Source organism: Cololabis saira, chromosome 7 (genome assembly GCF_033807715.1).
Source record: "Cololabis saira isolate AMF1-May2022 chromosome 7, fColSai1.1, whole genome shotgun sequence".
Classification (NCBI taxonomy): Eukaryota; Metazoa; Chordata; class Actinopteri; order Beloniformes; family Belonidae; genus Cololabis; species Cololabis saira.
In genome coordinates this window covers 29,444,190-29,464,402 of record NC_084593.1, presented here as the reverse complement: position 1 = coordinate 29,464,402, position 20,213 = coordinate 29,444,190, and the positions used below count along the sequence as shown (strand labels likewise).

General features: G+C 40.7%; 1 protein-coding gene across 3 annotated transcripts; it reads left to right on the top strand.

Annotated features, from left to right (window-relative positions):
* ssrp1a (structure specific recognition protein 1a) lies at positions 1 to 18,326 on the top strand. 3 transcript variants are annotated; one of them, XM_061725492.1, is made up of 18 exons: positions 1 to 71; positions 723 to 781; positions 2,138 to 2,323; positions 7,610 to 7,715; positions 7,847 to 8,040; positions 8,161 to 8,261; positions 9,318 to 9,447; positions 9,552 to 9,655; positions 9,884 to 10,012; positions 10,109 to 10,330; positions 11,076 to 11,148; positions 12,855 to 12,987; positions 13,082 to 13,127; positions 13,231 to 13,363; positions 16,589 to 16,756; positions 16,894 to 16,994; positions 17,140 to 17,305; positions 17,869 to 18,326. In XM_061725492.1, exons 2-18 carry the CDS (start codon positions 728 to 730, stop codon positions 17,935 to 17,937), a joined length of 2,115 nt encoding a protein of 704 aa, XP_061581476.1. In that variant the 5' UTR covers positions 1 to 71; positions 723 to 727; the 3' UTR covers positions 17,938 to 18,326. The 3 variants fall into 3 exon arrangements, with proteins under 3 accessions (XP_061581476.1, XP_061581475.1, XP_061581477.1); XM_061725491.1 differs by having other exon boundaries at positions 11 to 76; XM_061725493.1 differs by having other exon boundaries at positions 11 to 76; positions 17,872 to 18,325.
* Positions 18,327 to 20,213: the final 1,887 nt, after the last annotated feature.

Here is a 20,213-nt window from a genome sequence, read left to right as displayed (position 1 = left end):
GTTTCCGGTGACGTAGGCTAGCGCCCGATGCTACACGCGGGAAATAGGCGAAGCTGCACATCACATTGATAGTAAGGTTGGAATTGTGCTTTCTAATGTTATTAGGACCTAGTCTTTTTGTGTTTCTAAACGACAGATGCAGAATGCGCATATATGTTTTATGTGAATCAATTTTGCTTTTTAAATCGATTCTAAACATCACTTGCTTTATTAATGCCGGCCTAGGTCTTGTGGTGCGCTTGATTTAATGTCCGGCGTGTCTACGTGGGGCGGTGCTGCAACGTGTGTTATTTTCTACTCGGGAAAAGTGCCGCTTCCGCCCACCCGTGTGAGGCAAAACAAGCCTACACCTTGCACTTAAAGTTAGCCTAGCTATTGTGAGTTGCGGAGCATGGGTGTTATTTATTGACCATATTGAGAAATTATGAAAACCCGGGTTTAATTTCCAGATTTATGTCATAAGTACAGAAAGACTTGAAACATTCACAAAACTTTTGATGTCCCGTTTTCACTGCTGTCATTTAACAACATTTGTGTTCTGTTAACTCACAAACTTAAACTCTAGAGTTGGAAATTGTTTTATATCATGAAGAGCAGTATTTTTTCAGTTTGTGTTGTGTTTCTGCAGTATGACTCAGTATTTCAGTAACAGCATGTCGTGCCTTAAAGATCAGTGAAACATGATTGTGTTGATGATACAGTTTGGTCTGTCTTGTCTTTAGGCGACATGGGAGACACGCTGGAGTTCAACGAGATCTACCAGGAGGTCAAAGGCTCCTGGGTCGGTACCCTCATCCTTTTGAGAAGAAACTAATCAAGCTTTTCTGAGACTGGCCAGAAATAATTTTTGTGATTTAAGATGTCGGGTACCGGGATGTGCCAGGATAGTGGATAAATTACCTTCACACTAATGAACTATGTCTCTTTTTTTTTTTTTTTTGGAACTTAATTTTTGTTTAGTTTCAACAACAATACACCACATACATTTTCTTCTTTCTTTTCCCTTTTTTCAGCTGCATACAACATCTGTACACATTATACAAGAGAAGAACAACAACATAATTATTCACTCCAAAATATACGTATATAATAACAAACCCATAAATTAAAAAAAAAAAAGAAAAAATAGTAAAATCAATAATAATAATTGTCCACTCCAAGGCACAACGGTGTGTATAGAAAGCAGGCACCATATTTACTCTAGGAAAAAATGGCTATTGGCAAATCTGTGTACAGAGGGAATACAGTAAGAATTAGGCAGGAGGGCCGAGCAACATTGGGTAATAGACCTCATTGTATTAATAAAGCCATTACAGGGCTCCACCGCTTAATAAAGGTAGATTTTTGGAGCCTTAATGAGTAGGTGATTTGCTCCATTTGATAGAGATCCCATACTTTTTGGATCCATATATTGTATGTGGGGGGGGGGTCTGGTTTCAGCCATCTAATGGTTATACACTTCAAGGCTGCAGTAAATAATATATTTAAAAGGTATTTCTTGGCCCTCCCGTCCAGGCTTTTGGGTATTACTCCCAGCAGTGCCACTGTAGGGTCCTATGGGATATCCTGTTGAAAAACCTCTTTGAGGGCATCAAATACCTCTCTCCAGAATACACTTAACTTAGGGCATAGCCAGAATATATGGGTGTGATTGGCAAACTATGTCTCTTTTTGAACCTACAACTGAACACGTGTTTGTATAATAAGTAATTAAGTGAGACCTGAGTTGTGACTTTACACCTTTTGTGTTTGATGTAAGCATTAACTTATATTTTTCAGCTGTGGAGAAAACTGTATTGTAGAAAACTAAAAAGGAAAATCATCAGCAGCAGCAATAGTGAGAGAGACTTCAAGCACATAACCCGTCACACTTTTTCCTTATTGGGTGTTATTTATTTTGCTTAACTTGCAGTTAAAACCCAAATGTATTTCATTTACTGTAGACGAGCACAATCTGAACATGCTCACAAGTTTTTGTAAATGATGAGTATGTGGCCTTTCATCCAACAACAATCTCAAAAGAATTGATTGAAGTTATTATTGCGTTGCTAATCTCTTTTCCACTTTTCCATGAACAAGGCAGCCGTTACGGCAGTAAGTCGGAGGATTTTGACGCATCTTTTCGTTGTTACCTCAGAATGACGGGCGGCTGCGGTTCAGCAAGCAGAATGTTGTTTACAAAAGCAGCAAGACGGGGAAGGTGGACAGCATCCCCGCTGGTGAGCTCAACCACGCGCAGTGGAGGCGAGTGTGTTTAGGTCACGGCATCAAACTCAGCACCAGCTCAGGACACGTCTACAAATACGATGGCTTCAGGGACACAGTGAGTTCTTGACATACCTTCCAGCTTCATCATAGATCATTTTTGTAATTGTGTGTCTCATGAGGCAGTGGTTTTACATCTTTAGCTGTTCAGACCAGACTGGATCGTCTGAGCTTTTTTTTTTTTTGTTTCTAGACTTTACGTCTTATCTCTGTCTTTCTGTGAAGTAATTATTACCCTCCTCAGAGGAGAACCGTGGAATATTTTAGCCTGACGCACACTGCTGGTTTTGGTCAGTGCTGTGTTTATGAGGGGTAGCCTAACGCAAGCAAAGGGTGCGCTGATAAACAGTTTCCATTCCTTGCCTGACATTTCCACAGTAAAACACTTACCATCTTACAAAAATGCCACTACTCCAGTGTGCGTGAGTGTGCGTGGGGGTTTCTGTCAAGATAATGTGAATGAGTCCACTCTTCTTCTCAAAACTACTAATGGGATTAATGAGGGAAACCAGCGCAAGCATGTGTGTTTCATAAACACTGTAATCATCGGCTCTTGTGACTCAGTGTTTATATCAATCCACTGAAACAATTTGGCTCAGAAAACAGACAAGTTAGAAAAAAGAAAAAAAAGATGTGGCTATGTTTATCAGGTTTTCTTTTCTCTAAAAAGCAGTTCTTTCCCCTGGTGCTCTGGGTGTATGGAGAATGTCATCCCCCTAAGTGCAGTACGGGGATGGACGAGTGGGTATGACCTGGAGTCTGTGGCCGTCTCCCGGGGTTAATCAGCATATTTTTTCTTGGGGGGGAGATGGATTCCCTCCTCCTGGAGCACAGGCTCTGATGTCATTGTTTATTATCCCTCACTTAGTGTCGGTAATCGAGAATTGGCTGGAGGTTAGCTGCTGGAGTACATAGCAGACACTTTGATTCATCTGTACCTATGAGGTGTCCTTGAACAAGACGATGAATCTCTGCCAGAGAGTCTGTTATATAGCTGACCTGCAGTTGTCATCAGGAGAAAAAGCATGTGGAAAGGCATGTAGGTTACCTCTGCCTCTTAAACAACAAGCAGCCTCGACATTTAAACCACTGTCAGGCGTTGATGGCGACTTCAGTGGTTTGTTTGGAAGACTTGTTTATCAAGTACTCTATAAGAAAAAGTGAGGACAGCCACCCCAGGATGGTGATCCAGACCCTGGAAACCCCACATCCCATTCTGAACTAGCATTTGTGAGATGTGCTGGACCCACAGTCTACAGATCCCAACACGTCCCCTCTCGTGCCTTTCTGTGCCGGATGCCCTCCTCTCACCGGGCGTCCATGCGTCACATGTGGAAAGCAGTTTTGGTGTCACAAGGGAAACTACACTATATTAGGCCGGTGGTTTTAGTATTGTGGTTGTATGTTTACGCTGTAGCTAGTTTAAAACGCAACTGCTGACATTCTGTTGAGTTGAATGTTTGCAGCTGCCCACTGTGTTTACGTCTTACCTTCACAGCTGGTTATCGAGTCTCTGAGCAGCTTTGACTTCGAGTGTCCAGCTGTGGAGTTCCCCAAATCTGATCAGGATTGTTGGATTAAACGGGATCAGAAATTCATGTTTTAGAACATTTGTTGAAGTTATGAAATTTAAATTTTTCTTTTTTTGTGAGGAAGGAAAGAAAAACATGACATGGTGTTTCTCCCCCAAATAAGAGTATTTGATGCTTTACAGATGAATTTATAGATTTGTTGAATTTTTTTCAAAATCAAGACACAACCAAAATTTGTATGAGTATTGTTTGTTTACAGTCCAAACAATGATTTGCTCTGTTTGCACATTGTTCAAATAAGAACCTTTATTGAAGTCTGTAGTTTTTGATTTTTTGCTTTTCTCGGGGAGAAGCCTCGCATAATTTTGTTGTAACTATTAAAATGACAATAAAGATGATCATGATGGAGGAAATTACTGTTAGTTGAAAGTATAATTTAAGACTCATCAGAGTGGCTTTATAGTCTTTTAAAGCCACCCTGCAGGTTTTAGATGTTTCCCTGCTTCATTGCACCATGATACAAGTGACTGTGTCATCAACAGAACTATCCAGACTTTGATGACAAGCTGGTGACGATGATTAATTAGAATCAGGTGTGTTAAAGCAGGGAAACATCTAAAACATGCAGGACACCGGCCCTTCTGGGATTCAGTTTGACACCTGTGCTGTAACAAGTCATGTGTCACCAGTCATCATAATTACACATAAATATATATACTGCTCCAGTTCTATGTTTTCTCACCAGATTTGAGCTTTTAAGGTCATGTCACACCCTGACGATTTTTCCAGTGTACATCAATAGTCATTATTGATCTGTTTTGTCTGTTTTTCTACAATTGTGTGTGTATACACGGTCTATTCATTACAATTTGGACATATGACGTATACACACTCTATTAGGAAGTTGTGTGGAACATTTCAGTTACATAGATGAATTATACCAACAAATCTACAAAGTATAAATAATGAATCGTGCGCGGCAGCGTATCGCAACGTTCACCTGTTGAAGCCTATGAAAAGGCTGCCACTCAAACCTGCACACTAGACATCGCAGAAGTCACAGTATCAACTAGTGATGCACCGAATGTTTGGTAACCGAAATTGTTCGGCCGAAAAAATAGCAAAAAAACACTTGCTTGTTCGGTGGAATAAGTGGGGAAAAAAACTTTATTTTAATAAATAATATATAACGGCGTGTGATGACGCAATCAAACAGCGAACAGCGTGGAGTGAGGAATGTGCGGTGTTAAATGCAGCAAACATATCAGCATGTCAGATCATTACTTGGATGTTGGGAAAAAGCAGAGGACACGAGAAATGATCCAGGCTGAGTTGGATTTGGGAAAGCTGCTTGGTGATGGAGACGGTAACGGGACGCACAGCAGAGAAAAGTACAACCGATGCGGTGGCGAACCCTCACTGTCTGATATGACGGGATCCTCCAAGAAAATAACCCAGATTTGTACAATTATTATACAAGGCTTCAAATTGTGGAGATCAGCACCGCCCCGACGCAACCCGATTAACTGGATTTGAACGGGAGAAAATGAAAAAAGATTATGAGAAAAAATAAAATAAGTACAGTAAGATAAATTGTGACTGGCGGGTATTTCACTGCACATTTATTTGATTTATGCAATGGTGAAAAAATTGGCAAAATAAATGAAAAACTGCGATGAACCATTGTTTGGTATTATTCGGCCAAGTGTTTATTATTGTTTCGGTTTCGGCCACAAATTTTCATTTCGGTGCATGACTAGTATCAACATCCCCCTCATGCCAAATACACTGAAGAACACTACCAAGAAGTCTCCTGGTGATGGGCGTGTGTGGATGTGAGGAGTATCCATCATTAGCCTCACGCTCTGATGGAGATGATGCCGGTTCCATCCCCTCTCGCCTTTGTCAGTGGCATGAGTAGCTGCGTCAATGGTATCCACCTCCTCTCACCCAACGGCGTTCCACCATAAGCTGGTCATACATGCCAAACTGCCGTCATCTACTGATCCATGGTCTCACCCAGTTCCTTCTCCTGCGTTCACCTCTTCTCCTGACATTATTGGCATGTAACTAGTACAGCATCAAACTGATGAAGTCATGCTGATGTTGGAGGACAGCTCGTACGTATTCTCATCTCACATTTGCCATATCCTCCATCTCTTGGATGGAGATCCACTCACCAAAAGCCCCGTTTCCATTATACAGATTTCGACTTGCCTCAACTCTACTCGCCTCGGTCTCAGTTGTTTTATATTGCAGTTCAGTACCACCTCAATGTGGTTCGGGCCTTCACGGAGACGGAGCCGAGTAGTTATTAGCGGAAATGGCCTAATGGAGTCTTGAGTTGGGCACTGATGGATTCCTACTGTGAAGCATGTTTTTATATACAAATTCTCCTAAACTACGACCAATACGCCCTTGTGTGAGAACTTGAGATAAATTCAATATAAGTTGCACATAAGTCCAAAGCATGTTATTCAGATTAGAAATAAGTTCTGAGTACGCTAGACATTTACTCAACATTTTTCAACTTATGAGTAGCTTACAAGTAACCTATGTGTCAACTATCGCATATCCTATGGCCCGAGTATGCAGAACGTATGAGTTGTTCCACTGGCATACATCAGGAAATGATGTGCATGCACAGCATTTTTCACTCTTGCCAGCGTATTCGCCCAACGTGCTGTCTGTATACGCTGACTAAATTATCAAGGTGTGACAGCGGCTTTGAAAGAAGTAAAGGGGGTTATTGAAATAATTTAATATTCATCCCAGCAATTAAAGTCAACAAATTAAATTGGCTGTGCATTTAATATAAAAACGCATGTCATATGAGCAAAATATGAAATTGACCCGATATTATAGCTGATGTTGATCATGTGACCAGTAACCAAAGGAAGAATTAAAAAAAAAAAAGTTTTCTCATAGGTTGAAATGCATTTTAAAAGACAGTCATTCTGCAGGAGAGTGTGTGTGTGTGTTCATGCGTCTGTGGTGGATATGAATTTTATATTATTATTATTATTATTATTGTTAGATAAGTTCCAACAAATTGCACAGACTCTGGGTTTGTGCATTTATGCATCGCTCACACATGCTCTTATCTAAACAGTTCCCTAATCCAGGTCAACAAACATCCTGATGAACTTGAGCACACACACACACACACACACACACACACACACACACACACACACACACACACACACACACACACACACACACACACACACACACACACACACACACACACACACACACACAGACTTTCTGGCCTCTAATTGGCTCTAATAACCTTATGGACAGGCAGATATCCAGGTGCGTAAATTTGCTTTCCCACAGAGTCTCATTCTGCCCTGCACACACTCACACCACAATCACTTCCACATGTTTCTACTGCTGGGACTGTGTGTGTGCGTGCGTGTGTGCGTGTACGCGTGTACCGTTGACCATGGGCTTTTTTCTGTGCACGAGTCCTTTGCAGTTGTAAGGAGGACTGAAGGATAAATAAACAGGCTGATTGTCAGTGCTGGTGTGGAGGGCGGAGGACAGAAAAGGCGGATGGATTACATTCACCTCCTGTGTTCCCAAGCGGCACAGTTACAATTGCATTGTGATTAATTATTCCCGTCTCTGTCTAGGTGGTATTTTTATAGGCTTTGAACCATCCAGACCCAGTGCTTTTACTGGCTTGCAATTTTGGAGACCTTCTCTCCCTCTTGTTTTCATCGTTTCCTCTCCCGTCGACCTGTTTGTGTGACTTCACTCATGCTTCCTCACCTATTTCCCCCTCTGCTGCCTTCACCCACCAGGACTTTGAAAAGATTTCAGAGTTTTTCAAGGCCAACTACAAGGTAGAGGTAACGGAGAAGGATGCGTGCGTGAAGGGCTGGAACTGGGGAACAGCCAAATTCTCAGGTAAAAAAAGTGTATATATATATATATATTTTTTTTTTTACTTGTCAAAAGACTACTTTTTATACAAAGAACAGAAGTAAATGTCCCACTGATTGGCGATGCCCTTTTTTCTCCATCTCCTGCCATCCCAGGGCCACTGTTATCGTTTGATGTCAACGACAATACGGCATTCGAGATTCCCCTGTCCAATGTTTCCCAGTGTGCCACGGGCAAGAATGAAGTCACCCTGGAGTTTCACCAGAACGACGACACAGAGGTCTCCCTTATGGAGGTCCGATTCTACGTCCCACCTGCCACGGCTGATGACCGACAAGACCCCGTGGAGGTGAGCAAGGATGATCTACTTCCCCAGGGATTTTTTTTTCCCCTTCTTAATGAAGTATCATACTATTTTGTGTCAATGGTTTCATTCATAAGTTTTTATTTTTCTCCCTCACTGTTTTAGGCGTTTGCCGCGAATGTCTTATCTAAGGCCGATGTGATCCAAGCCACAGGAGACGCTGTGTGCATCTTCAAGGAGCTTCAGTGTCTTACGCCCAGAGGAAGGTAGAAGACCGCCGTTTAAACATAGTTATCCACACGTTTCCTTTCTTATGTCATCCCACTGACCTACAAACAAAACAAAACCAAAACACTTCAGCGCTTAGTCATTTATCCAATCAAATTGATTTCCTCATAATTTTGTTCAGTTTTTTTTTAAAGCTCAGTAGTACCCTCTTTTTTGTCATTGCACAGTTAACTAAACAAAAAAATTAAAGAGGTCTTTTCATTAGAAAAATTTGAGCGATAGGGAAATGCTTTAGATATTATTTTTGCCTTATATGAGTAAATGTGTGTGAGAAGACAAATAGGTATGTAGAATTGTATTTGGCCAAGATCACCGCAGTCTTTCAGAGTCATGCACAGTGTAGCTTAGGACGCACTGACTGTCGAGGGCCAACTTACTTTATTTATTAATGTTTCCTGTGAAACATTTGACCATTTCTTCAGTCACGTCACCACTATTGGATACTAACGTCACGTCCCTCCTTCACCTTAGTTTATAAACTAAACAGTTAATTGAAGGCTCTGACGTTTGTAACAAGGAAAATGTTATTTATTTATTTATTTTTTCCCAGAAGAACTTTTTTTTTATGTGATCATCAGATTTTTCCATACAAAAAAGTCTTGTTTCAGAAAGTTTGCTAAACTTGGGTTTATATAAACAGTTAATGACACCAAGTGTCCAGCCAGAGCTGCAGAGAAACATGCAACTGAATCAAGTGAAAAATAGTGAATAAATAAACTTGTGATGACGGAGAGCTTAGCGGAACAAAGAAACATCTCACTGAAATCATGACTTCTGTACGTCATCACTTATTTACTGAAACTGTTTCTGTTGCATTTAATTTACCATTTAACTGTTGTTTGTCTCTTCCAAACATTACATTAATTAGATTTAAACATCTTTTGTTTTTCCATGAGGCTGTTTTTATATACAAGCTGAGACTGTATATTGAACATATTTAAAAAAACAAACAGCCTGTCCTTCGCACTAGAAATTACTTTTCTGTTTGGGCCGTATGTCCTACCCCTCATGTCTCTCGTTACTACTTCTTTCAGATACGACATTCGTATATACCCGACATTCCTGCACCTGCATGGTAAAACCTTTGACTACAAGATTCCCTACACAACCGTCCTCCGTCTTTTCCTGCTTCCACACAAAGATCAGAGGCAGATGTTCTTTGTGGTAAGTCTGTGTGTTTTGTGGCTTTTAAATTTTCATATTTAATCTTGCAGCTTGTTTTGTTTCCTCCTTGTTTCACCTTCATTCTCTGCTTGTTCTCATTGCAGATCAGTCTGGATCCTCCCATCAAGCAGGGTCAGACGCGTTATCACTTTCTCATTCTCCTTTTCTCCAAAGAAGAGGACATTAACCTCACACTCAACATGAGCGAGTATGTGGCTATAAAGGATGCCTAGCTTTTTGTGGGCCCTGTAGCGTGTTGCTTTTGTAAAGTAATGGCTCAGTTATGCAATTATGTTGTAAAGCAGATCTCCAGAAGGGGGAACCAAAGGTCTCAAAGACTCATTTTCATGAGTTAATAAAGCTCACGCATCAGCAGCTGCGTTTTTGCATTACAGTTCCTAAATCCCTGACAGGTGTTGTGTCTTTTCTTTCACAGGGAGGATGTGGAACGTCGTTTTGAGGGAAAACTCAGTAAAAACATGTCAGGGTCTCTCTATGAGATGGTCAGCAGGGTGATGAAGGCCTTGGTAAACCGCAAGATCACTGTACCAGGAAATTTCCAAGGGTAGGCATCTTGTACACCCAGATCAAACATTTAACCTTTATAAGTAAGAACATCTGGTAAAACCTACCCCTCCTTTTGGCCTCCTCTCTTCCTCAGCCACTCTGGAGCCCAGTGCATCACCTGCTCCTACAAGGCATCTTCGGGCCTCCTTTATCCCCTCGAAAGGGGCTTCATCTATGTCCACAAGCCCCCTGTTCACCTCCGCTTTGAGGAGATCTCCTGTGTTAATTTTGCCAGAGGCACTACCACAACACGCTCCTTTGACTTTGAGATTGAGACCAAGCAAGGAAACCAGTACACCTTCAGCAGCATCGAGAGGTGAGGACACCTGGCACACACTCCTCAGTCACTCCTAGGGCTGGGCGATTTTGGACAAAAATAAAATCCCGATTTTTTTTCTCTGAAAACCCGATTTTCGATTTTGATTTTTTTGGTAAAACTACAAAAGACAATGGAATAAATTGTTTCAAATATTTTATCTTTATTTTTAAAGAAAAATAGCAAACAAATTTCCCTATTGGGAATGAAGTGCAATTGAAAGATACTGTAAATCCTCCTTGAGTTCAGTAAAGTGACAACATTTACAATTTTCTTGACCAAACAAAGATGACTAGACGCATGCAGCCAGCTGCAAAAAAGGAAAATCGATTTTTCCGATTTTCCTTTTTTTAACATCGTCTTGATTAATAAATCCGATTTAGATTTAAAATCGATTAATTGCACAGCCCTAGTCACTCCTCAGTATTTTTGTTTTGTTTTTTTAGTGGGTCGTCGTTATGGTTTTGATCGCACAGGAAGGATCACAAGTGAACCTCATTTTTTAAATTAAGTTTCTGTTGTTTTGTAGCAACTTCATCAGACGAGGATGAATCTGTGCCTTGTTTTTCTTTTACTACTCTGGTAGTGTGGTTGTCAATCTTATTTCTCCTGATGTGACATAATACCATTAAGCACTAAGTCGTCATCTGCTTGAGAAATTTCACACTTTTACTATTGATTCGTATTTTACTGTCTGATTTTTGTGCAAAGACAAATCAACCTGCATCATCTCTCTTCCTTCTAGAGAAGAGTATGGCAAACTGTTTGACTTTGTAAACGCTAAGAAGCTCAACATCAAGAACAGAGGCTTTAAAGAGGTAATACACAAACCAATAAACATCTCTGTAAGTCAAACATTACACATTTACTTTCTGACTTTCATCCCAGTTATTCATGCTTGTTGCCCTTCTCCTATGTGTCTGTTCTTGTGCCGCTGTAGAAGAAGGTGGGTATGTTCTGGGGCGTCAAGTGTGGATTAGGCACTTGATTTGGCTTGTGTGGAGTGATTTCTGACTGCATGGTGTGCTACTGGTGGATGTCCAGATTGTGTGTGATAATCAAGAGTTTGGTTTCATGTTGCCAGTGGGTTTGGTGCCGAACCAGATAAATATTGACTGATTTATGACTAATCATGGGACAAATGGGGTGCAGGAGTGTGATAACTGTGTGTGTGTGTGTGTGTGTGTGTGTGTGTGTTTGCATCGTGCTGACTAATGAGGGGCTTTTGGTGTTCTGTAACGTTTGAAACGGTTGTCGTCATGGCCACTGCTTAAAGCGTTGATTGCACTACCCGTAATGTACTGATGACATTCAGGCACCCGGCAGCTCCGACAGCAGACGAGGATCTGCTTAATTTTGCTTGCTGTGGCCATGGTGATGGGGTCAGACCTGGATGGACCTGCGCTCCATTTCCTGCGGGCATTTTTAAATGGCAGCATCCCTGCCTTGTGGTTTCTGTCCACTGGCAGACATGGACATTGATGCATGGGAAAGATGTAATGGCAGCAGAAGAAAATAGTTTGACTGTGGTCTCCATGCCGATAATGCAGTCGGTCTCAAGCCGCAGAGTCTTTTAGCATTAATTGACCAGTATGTTGAGCTCTATGGAAATGAGCACACAGGACAGGATTCCTCATTGAAACCTGAAAATAAGCTCAAGTAATAACTAATTAATTTAACCACTGAACATGTTGTGCATAATATTTTATTGCAAACTGATACAGTTGTGGGTACTACAGTCTACTTGTAGAGTCAAAGACTAGAGGCCTCAAGTGTATACATCTATAAAGTCACCCCAAACAAAGTAGAAATTAGACATCTGAAGAAAATGTGAAAACAGGAGAGAAAGTGTCAACCTCTGCTGATTATGGATTTGCACATTTCAAACTGAAAAATAGAAATGACAGCCAAATTGAAGTCCTGGTCCTGTCGGGAACTTTAATGATATATATTTACATGTTTTTGTCTTGTATTTACTTTGCCTCTTAACAGCCCAGGTTGGGATCACTACTGGAACATGTCATGAATCGCCTGTTACAACTTTGTTGATTATAATGATCAAATTTAACATAATACTTTCTTTTGTTGAAACATTTGGCTGCAGTTGACTTTTTGGTCTGTTTTTTTTGCCCGTTTTCTGTGTAATGAAGTGAGCAAAGAGGCTTCTGTGAGTGTCTCTGACAAACTCCCACGTGTTGTGAGTGAAATGGCAAAAAGGAAAACCTGTCTATTCAAAAGCCTTTATGTTCGAGTAACTGACTTCCTTAAAGATGCGAAAAGGAGAGCTGTTTATTGAATAGTTATTTTTAACTTACTTGGCAAAAAGACTCTGCCCCTTTTTTTTTATACCTCCTTTTTAAAGGAAATTTAATTTTTAAAACTTGTGAACTTTGTGAAGTTATAACAGTTAACGATCTTTATTTACTACAGTGTGGTGTGGTTAAACCATTGCAGCCGGGTAACGTCTTAATTATGAAGGTGTTTTTTGTGGAGGGGTTATGTTGACTGTGCAGTTTACTTCCAGGGCATGAAGGGTAACATCAATGAGTACAGCGACTCTGATGAGGACCAGCATGACGCCTACCTGGAGAGGATGAAGGCTGAGGGCAAGATCAGGGAAGAGGGCAACGACAGCGACGAGTCAGATGGCGGAAGCGGTAAGTAATGGTTAAAGCACAACAAAGATACGGAGCATACTGAAAAGATCACCAAAATTGAAAGAGAATTATTATTTTCCTTCTGTCTTCTCAGATGAGTCTTTCAACCCTGGCGAGGAAGATGAAGAGATCGCAGAGGAGTGAGTGGCCCTCCTGGCTTTGGCTGTTTAACTACTATACACGGTTCGAACCATTGTATCTGACTGGCTCAACATAACTTTCCATATTCCTTCTCTCAATCAGGTACGACAGCAACGCCTCTGCAAGCGACAGCAGTGATGAGGAAGGGGATAGCGATGATGAAAGCGCCAAGAAGAAAAAAGCCAAAAAAGTCAAAGTGGTGAAGGAGAAAAAAGAAAGGAAGCCACGCAAAGAGGTGAGAGTCCAGCTGGAGAAAAGACGAAGTAGAACGTGAAAGCGGTCTGGCAGACGGATGTAAACCAGACTGTAACTATAAATGTAGATGTTTTTAAATTCTGAGATGCCCCTCAGTGCTGATGTGAAAAGTCCTGCATCTGTGGAGTCCAGGAACAAAATTAAGTGTTCAACAACCCAAACATCACAGTATAAGTTGCCTGCTAATTTTTTTTTTTTTTTTTTTTAACTCTGCAGCTCCAACGCTATTATGACTTATTCAGTGATACATGAGATGAGGATAAAAGTGTGAGAAAACCTGCTAATTGAAGTAAATTAGAAGGAAACACCTGAGCTGTTTTCGTCCAGACCAGGGGCCTCGTGTACAAAGAGTGCGTGGATTTCAACGTGAATCCGTGCGTGGAATTCTTGCGTACGCAAAAAAGAATTCAGATGTTCAAAACTGCGTACGCCCAAATCCATGCACGTCTCTTTGAACATGAACTTGAACTTTGAATATGATAATGAGGATAAATATCCATTAAAAACCGGTCATCCTAACAAAGAACTTGCAAAAACAAGTAGAACAAATTGAAAAAAACATCGGCTGTGAGCTGGAGACACTCCTGTCCAAAGTTGAGGCTGGAAACATAATTTATTTGGGGCATTTCTTTCGTTTTAAGCTGTAAAAGAGAACAGTAACGTGCTGTAGTTGTCTTGACCGCATTTTATTATGGGTAATATTGTTCTTTGTGTTGCGTTCCGTGAAAAATTGTGGTCTTATGATCGTAAGGGTTTGTCATCATCATTACGCTCTTGTTCTTGTTTGTATTTTAAGAACCGACACCAGAACTTAAGTTGGTGGGACAAAAAACGGCTCCTCGTTCCACTTTATTGTCCCGAACTGATTAAGCTCAATGTTCACGTGTATTGAGTCTTACACATTGTGGATAAGTATAACAATGTGAACAACATGAATTTATACTTAAAACATGAAGCATCACGCTCTGATTCCTCCGCTGCAGAAATAAAGGCAAGTTGTGCCAAAAGGATTATCGAGGTGCAAATGTGAGAAATAAAGAACAAAGTCGCTGTAACTCGTAGTGTTGCAGGCGCAGGAGGAGAGACTGGTCTCGGTCCGGCCTCCGTCACAAGGAAGAGAGACCGGTCTAACACTTTCCAGAGAAACACTTTCTGCAGCACCTGCAGCCGACTCGGTGTAAGAATCTGAGAGTAGCCTAAACATTCAATAAAAACTTTATTCATTCATTGCTGACTCACATCAGTTCGTACCAACCAACCTTTTAGTGACATGTTAGTTTTATTTTAAAAAGACAACTTTACTTTACTGAACCAGTTCTTCGCTACAAATTGCGTTTTAATGTTTGTCTGTTCAGACACAGTTATAGGATGTTTTAAGGATCTGGCTTTTATCTCGAGTAGTCGTCCCATACGGTCGTCATGGTGACTGAGAGATGTCCGACCTGAAAGCATCATGTCGGTCTGAACCGGAGCAGCTGGTCCAGTTCAGGGCAGAGATCCAGAAGGATCCTCTTGGTACCTAAACCAGCTGATGGTCCAGTCTTAGTCCTGGACCAGCAGATCAGTGTGGTGTCTGAAGACTCGCTACTGATCCTGCATCAGCAGGTTCCTCTAACGGAGCCAAGGCTGCCGTTGGGATTTGCGGGTTACATTGTTGGGCTCCTTCCTTAAAGGAGCTTGAGGCCGGATTGTGGCAGGATTTATGAAAAAAATCCATATACATTTTAAGTTTTCTAGTAATAATGTCAGATGAAGCGTTCCAAACCCAAAAGAATGAGTCCTCTAGTGTATCTCTCCGTTGCTTTGAACAGGCTGTGTGCTGCAAAATGTGCTGCAATTCGGTCCTGAATTTCCTGCGCTGTCCTGCGGATGTGACGTCACATGACGCTGCATGCGCGTTCTCCCCGTTCTCCCGTGCCGGCTTCACTGTTGGCTGCAGTACCCCCAACGGCCGTCGTGGTGAAGGGTGGCGCTAGAGAGTCTAATTTCTTAAAAGGAGCCTCAAGCTCCTTTAAGTTGCATGTTCAGACCATGTGGTTGATTGTGAGATTGTTCCACCGGTGTGTAACTTATGTGGACTGTCGTGTCCTTCATGTGGTCGTGAACTTATTGTTAACGTCATGTTTCCTCATATTCTGGACTTCACTGCATCACCAGTTAGTGTCGCCAACAGACAAAACTTCAGGAAAGTGCGTACGCCAGCCTTGAAGTGTGCGTGAAAGACCGCAACTTTCCACGTTCAAATCACTTTTTGAATCAAACTTTATCAATCATCAGACCGTGAGAGTAGAAAGTGACGTACGCACATTTTAGTGCACCGCACTCTTTGTACATGAGGCCCCAGATGTGTTAAACCTTCAGCATGACCAAGAGATGGTTGTGGGAGGAAGTCAGGCTACGCCTAAAAAAAAATAATGGATGCATTTTTTATATTAGAGACACTTATCTGTTTTGTTGTTGATCTGCCTGATTGGATTAGTTAAAGGAGCTGTATGTAAGAGCAATAATAAAACGAATCATAAAATGACCCCGATATGTCAACAGACATTTAAGAATCATGTTCATTTCAAATACTTATGTCACTGACAACAGCACTCAAGCCAGGATATTCCAGTTTAAAAAGAGGAGTTGCAGCCCTCAACTGATGTTTATGTTGTCATTTTTTGTTTTGGCCTGAAGCTCCACCCTCCACCTATCTCCCAATCACCAAGTCAGTATTGTTTCTGAAGCTCCACCCTCCACCTATCTCCCAATCACCAAGTCAGTATTGTTTCTGAAGCTCCACCCTCCACCTATCTCCCAATCACCAAGTCAGTATTGTTTCTGCATCCGGGTTGCCAGCTCGGCTCTAATTATCGCAGCCATGGCAGCCTACGTTCCTGCTGCATTCTGCAGCCTACCTGGCAACCTCTGGTCGGGGGGAGGAGGGGGAGGGTACACGCCGCTCAACAATATTTTGAAAGTGGCTGCAGTACCAGTTTTGGACATTTCTTACAGACGGCTCCTTTTAATAAAGTAACTGTCTGGTTGAATAGTAGTTTAAGGATGCAAAACATTTGAGATTCATCAAAACGCATCTTCAGTTGTGATCCAATCACCAACGGTAAAATTATAATCAAATTGTTTGACTAGCATTATTTAACATCTACTGTGTATAAACCTGCACAAAGATTTACTAACTGAATTTCTTTTTTTAATCTATTAGAAGAAGCATAAAGATACCGGTGGGCCCAAGAGGCCGATGAGTGCCTACATGCTTTGGCTCAACGCCAGCAGAGAAAGAATCAAGTCAGAGAATCCCGGCATCTCCATCACCGAGATCTCCAAGAAGGCCGGAGAGATGTGGAGGCAGCTGACCAAAGATGAGAAAGAGGTGAGAGGCTGAACACTGTCAAAAAATGTGAAAACCTGCAGTACTTTAACCTTAGAAGTAAAGTAGAAGTGGTTGTATTTCTAGAGTGGTGTTTCAGTAAACCTAGACACAAACTCTCATGCTTTCGTTTTCTTCAGGAGTGGGAAACAAAAGCCGGGGAGGCAAAGAGGCAGTATGAAAAAGCAAAGAAAGAGTACAAAGAGAGCGGTGGAGGTTCAACCTCAACCCCTTCCAAGAAGTGAGTCTCTTGTACTCAGGAACTTTTCTTTATTTTTTTATATAAAATATCTCATTAGGACCTTTTTTGAAAAAAAAAAAAAAAAATATATATATATATATATATATATATCTATTATATCTTTGCTCTTCCTTTCACCCGTTAGGGAGAGTAGAAAATCTGGAGGCAAAAAAGACGAGAAGAAGAGGAAGTCTGCCGGTGGAGACAAGGAGAAGGATCGAGGCAATGACAGCTTCAAGAGCAAGGAGTTCATCGAGACCAGCGAGGATTCCTCAGACTCCGACCACAAGAGCAAGTCCAAGAGGAAGAAGGTACGGCCATGATGATGGGGGGGGCAGCAACGATGTAAATGATTCATTTTCAGTGATTAAAAATGTACTTGTGTCGTTCCCTTTCTTGCAGTGTTGGCATTTGACACAGAAATGTATTTTATATTGAGCTCTATTTAAAAAGAAAGAGGGGGGAAACATTGAATTTGGTGGTAAATGACTGAGGCATTTTCCTGTTGACACATGCCCACTGTGAGAACTGACACTGAGCATAGAAACACAAATAACAGTTGATAACTGCAGTTTTGCCCAATCTGTGAAGGAACCTATGCTTTCTTTTATATATTTTTTAATATTCTGTCACACAAATAAGTTGTGAAACAACATATATAAACAACGATAAATGAAAAAACTTGTCTTTTGTGTGCAGTGGGTGAAATACAGGTTAAGAACAGCTTTGCTCTCTTATTGATGATGATGATGATGATGATGATGATGATGATGGCAGCCACAAGCCGATCCTAAAATTTAAAATATAACATTATCTTTGTGTCATATGATGAGACAAACCGTTTTTCTTTTTTTGATGTTTTTTGCCTTTTAAGCAGGACTCTGATGAAGAGGAGGAAGAAGCCGCATCCACACCTGCCAGCTCGGAGGAAGACTCTGACTAAACACACACTTGCAAACCGCACCCACAAACCAAGGACCAACCGTTTCTACCGATTTTTGACCAGTGAACAAAATTGAGTTGTAACTTTTTCTTCTACGTGTTTAGTTTTAAGAGTGCAATTTCTAATCTTGTGACCGGGCGCTCATTGTTTGTGACGTTTGAGCAGGTTTCACTCCGACAGGTCATGATTGGATACGTCAGTGCCATTTGAATTCTTAAATGGAGGTGGTTGGTGTTTCATTGAATCTGAGGATTGCGAGTTATTCATGTGGATAAAAGCAAAGAGTAGCAGATTTTCTTTCCCTCTGTGTAGTGCTTTTTAAAAACTTTTTTTTTTGTGTTTTGCAATGTCATGTTTTCAGACTGAAATAAATAATTTTCAGTAAATCCTCTCATTTTTCTTCCTTTTTATTAATTTCAAATTTCAGCATTGCAATGCGATATGATTTCAGTCCATCACAAGTTGTCACAAAACAATTGAAACAAAGGCCAACTGATTTAATTTTGATCCTCAACATTCAATCCAACAAGCAAAAACAGTCAAAAGCTTAGAGGGGAAAAAAAAAATATCCCATCCACTCAGATCACATCTGGTTTACTGTTATTTTATACCTCATTAATCCTGCACATTATGTTGCAGAACGTTAGAGCTTTTAGTGGTGATTTTGCCAGAGGATTCCTGTTTACTGTGGCACAAGATGCTCTCTTAACCAGGCAGGGTGCTTTGGGGGAGTGTGTTAGGTGGTGTTATAGAGACAGTGGTTTCAAACGGGAGTCTGGAGCCTAAGTAGATGGTAGTTTTGTGTGAGTGAGTGGCTTTTAAGAGGCGAACGTTGCCGGATATGAGGTTTACTTTTAGTGTTGGTTTTTAGATAAAGGACTCTCCCTGGCACCTCCTGCAGCAGGAGTCACCAGATGAACCTCTTGTGTTTTCCTATTAGCTGAAATATGAATGGGCTAAGTTTGTATTTGCATGTGTTGAGATATTTTGTAGGACTTCCAGGGAAATCATTCACTGCAGTGTCTTGCACTTGAAAATAGTATGTTTTTAGTTTGTGTTTCGTTGTATTTGTTATGCCTTGGTTTTGTGTTTTAATAGGGATGTTTTTTTTTTTTAATACTTTTTGTGTGCAGAGAAATCTGAGATAATGATCACGTCCATCGTTATCTGACGGTCCTGAACAATGTCCAGTCTGACATTCGTTCCCTCTTGCCGATATGTTTCACGGCATCATCAACCATTACAGGAATGCTTACAGTGTGTCATTGTGATAAACAGTTACAGTTAAATGCAGCTTGAAAGCTTGTGTTCCTGTTTGTACAACCAGAGCCGGTGGGTTTGTGTGTATGTCTTCGGTTACCATTAACTGACCACAATCATAATGGAGCCACTTAAGAAATAACATGCTGTCTAGGCACATGCATACACGCACACATGCCTGCTGTCACGTGCTGCATTATCTCTCTGATGTGAGAGGATGTAATGCTGCTGATCCTTGTGGGTGTGTGAGAAACGCTCGTATCATGTGTCACAACTTTCGCAATCAATAATGCCACAGTATGTAATTTATTACAGTGCACTTAGACGGTAAGTGTGGCATCAAAGAGTTCTTTTGCTATACAGTCGATGTACAGAAATGTGACACAATTACATTTAATGGAGAGCTATTGAGCATTTAGGACTTTCTGAGTAGCTTCATATAAAGTGATGACACTTTCTCAACTTTTTATGCTATTCACGAGAAACCATAAATGGTCCAATGTAAAGGAGAAATGGTATCTAGAGTTAATAAACACTGATTTCACATTTATCTGCAGCCTGTAAATCCATAAGCCATGGGCCTTAAATTAAATTAACCCTTTAAAACTGGACAAATCAAATAATACACAGATAATCTTTTCTCTTTTTTTCATTTAAAATGTTTATTATATATTTGAAATTAAAAAATACATCCAATTTTGTCTTCAAAAGTTTCTAAATCTTTATTTTTTGTGTTGTCATAAAAACATTTGGTGATTTTTATATTTTATTATATGAAACTTTTTTATGGGGTTGTTTCAGAGGTCTCAGAAATAAATGTATCAAAATATTTTTTCAGTATACAGTATATTATTGTTACTATTGTTAAGTTTCTTTTTTCTGAAGGGAGATGGAGAATATAATTACAGTGTAAAAAGGTAACAGAATGGAAAAAATTTACAAACTGAATTTGACCATTTCTATGTGTATTAAAGATGTTCCATCCCGCCCTTACTATCCACCTTCATTATCCGTAC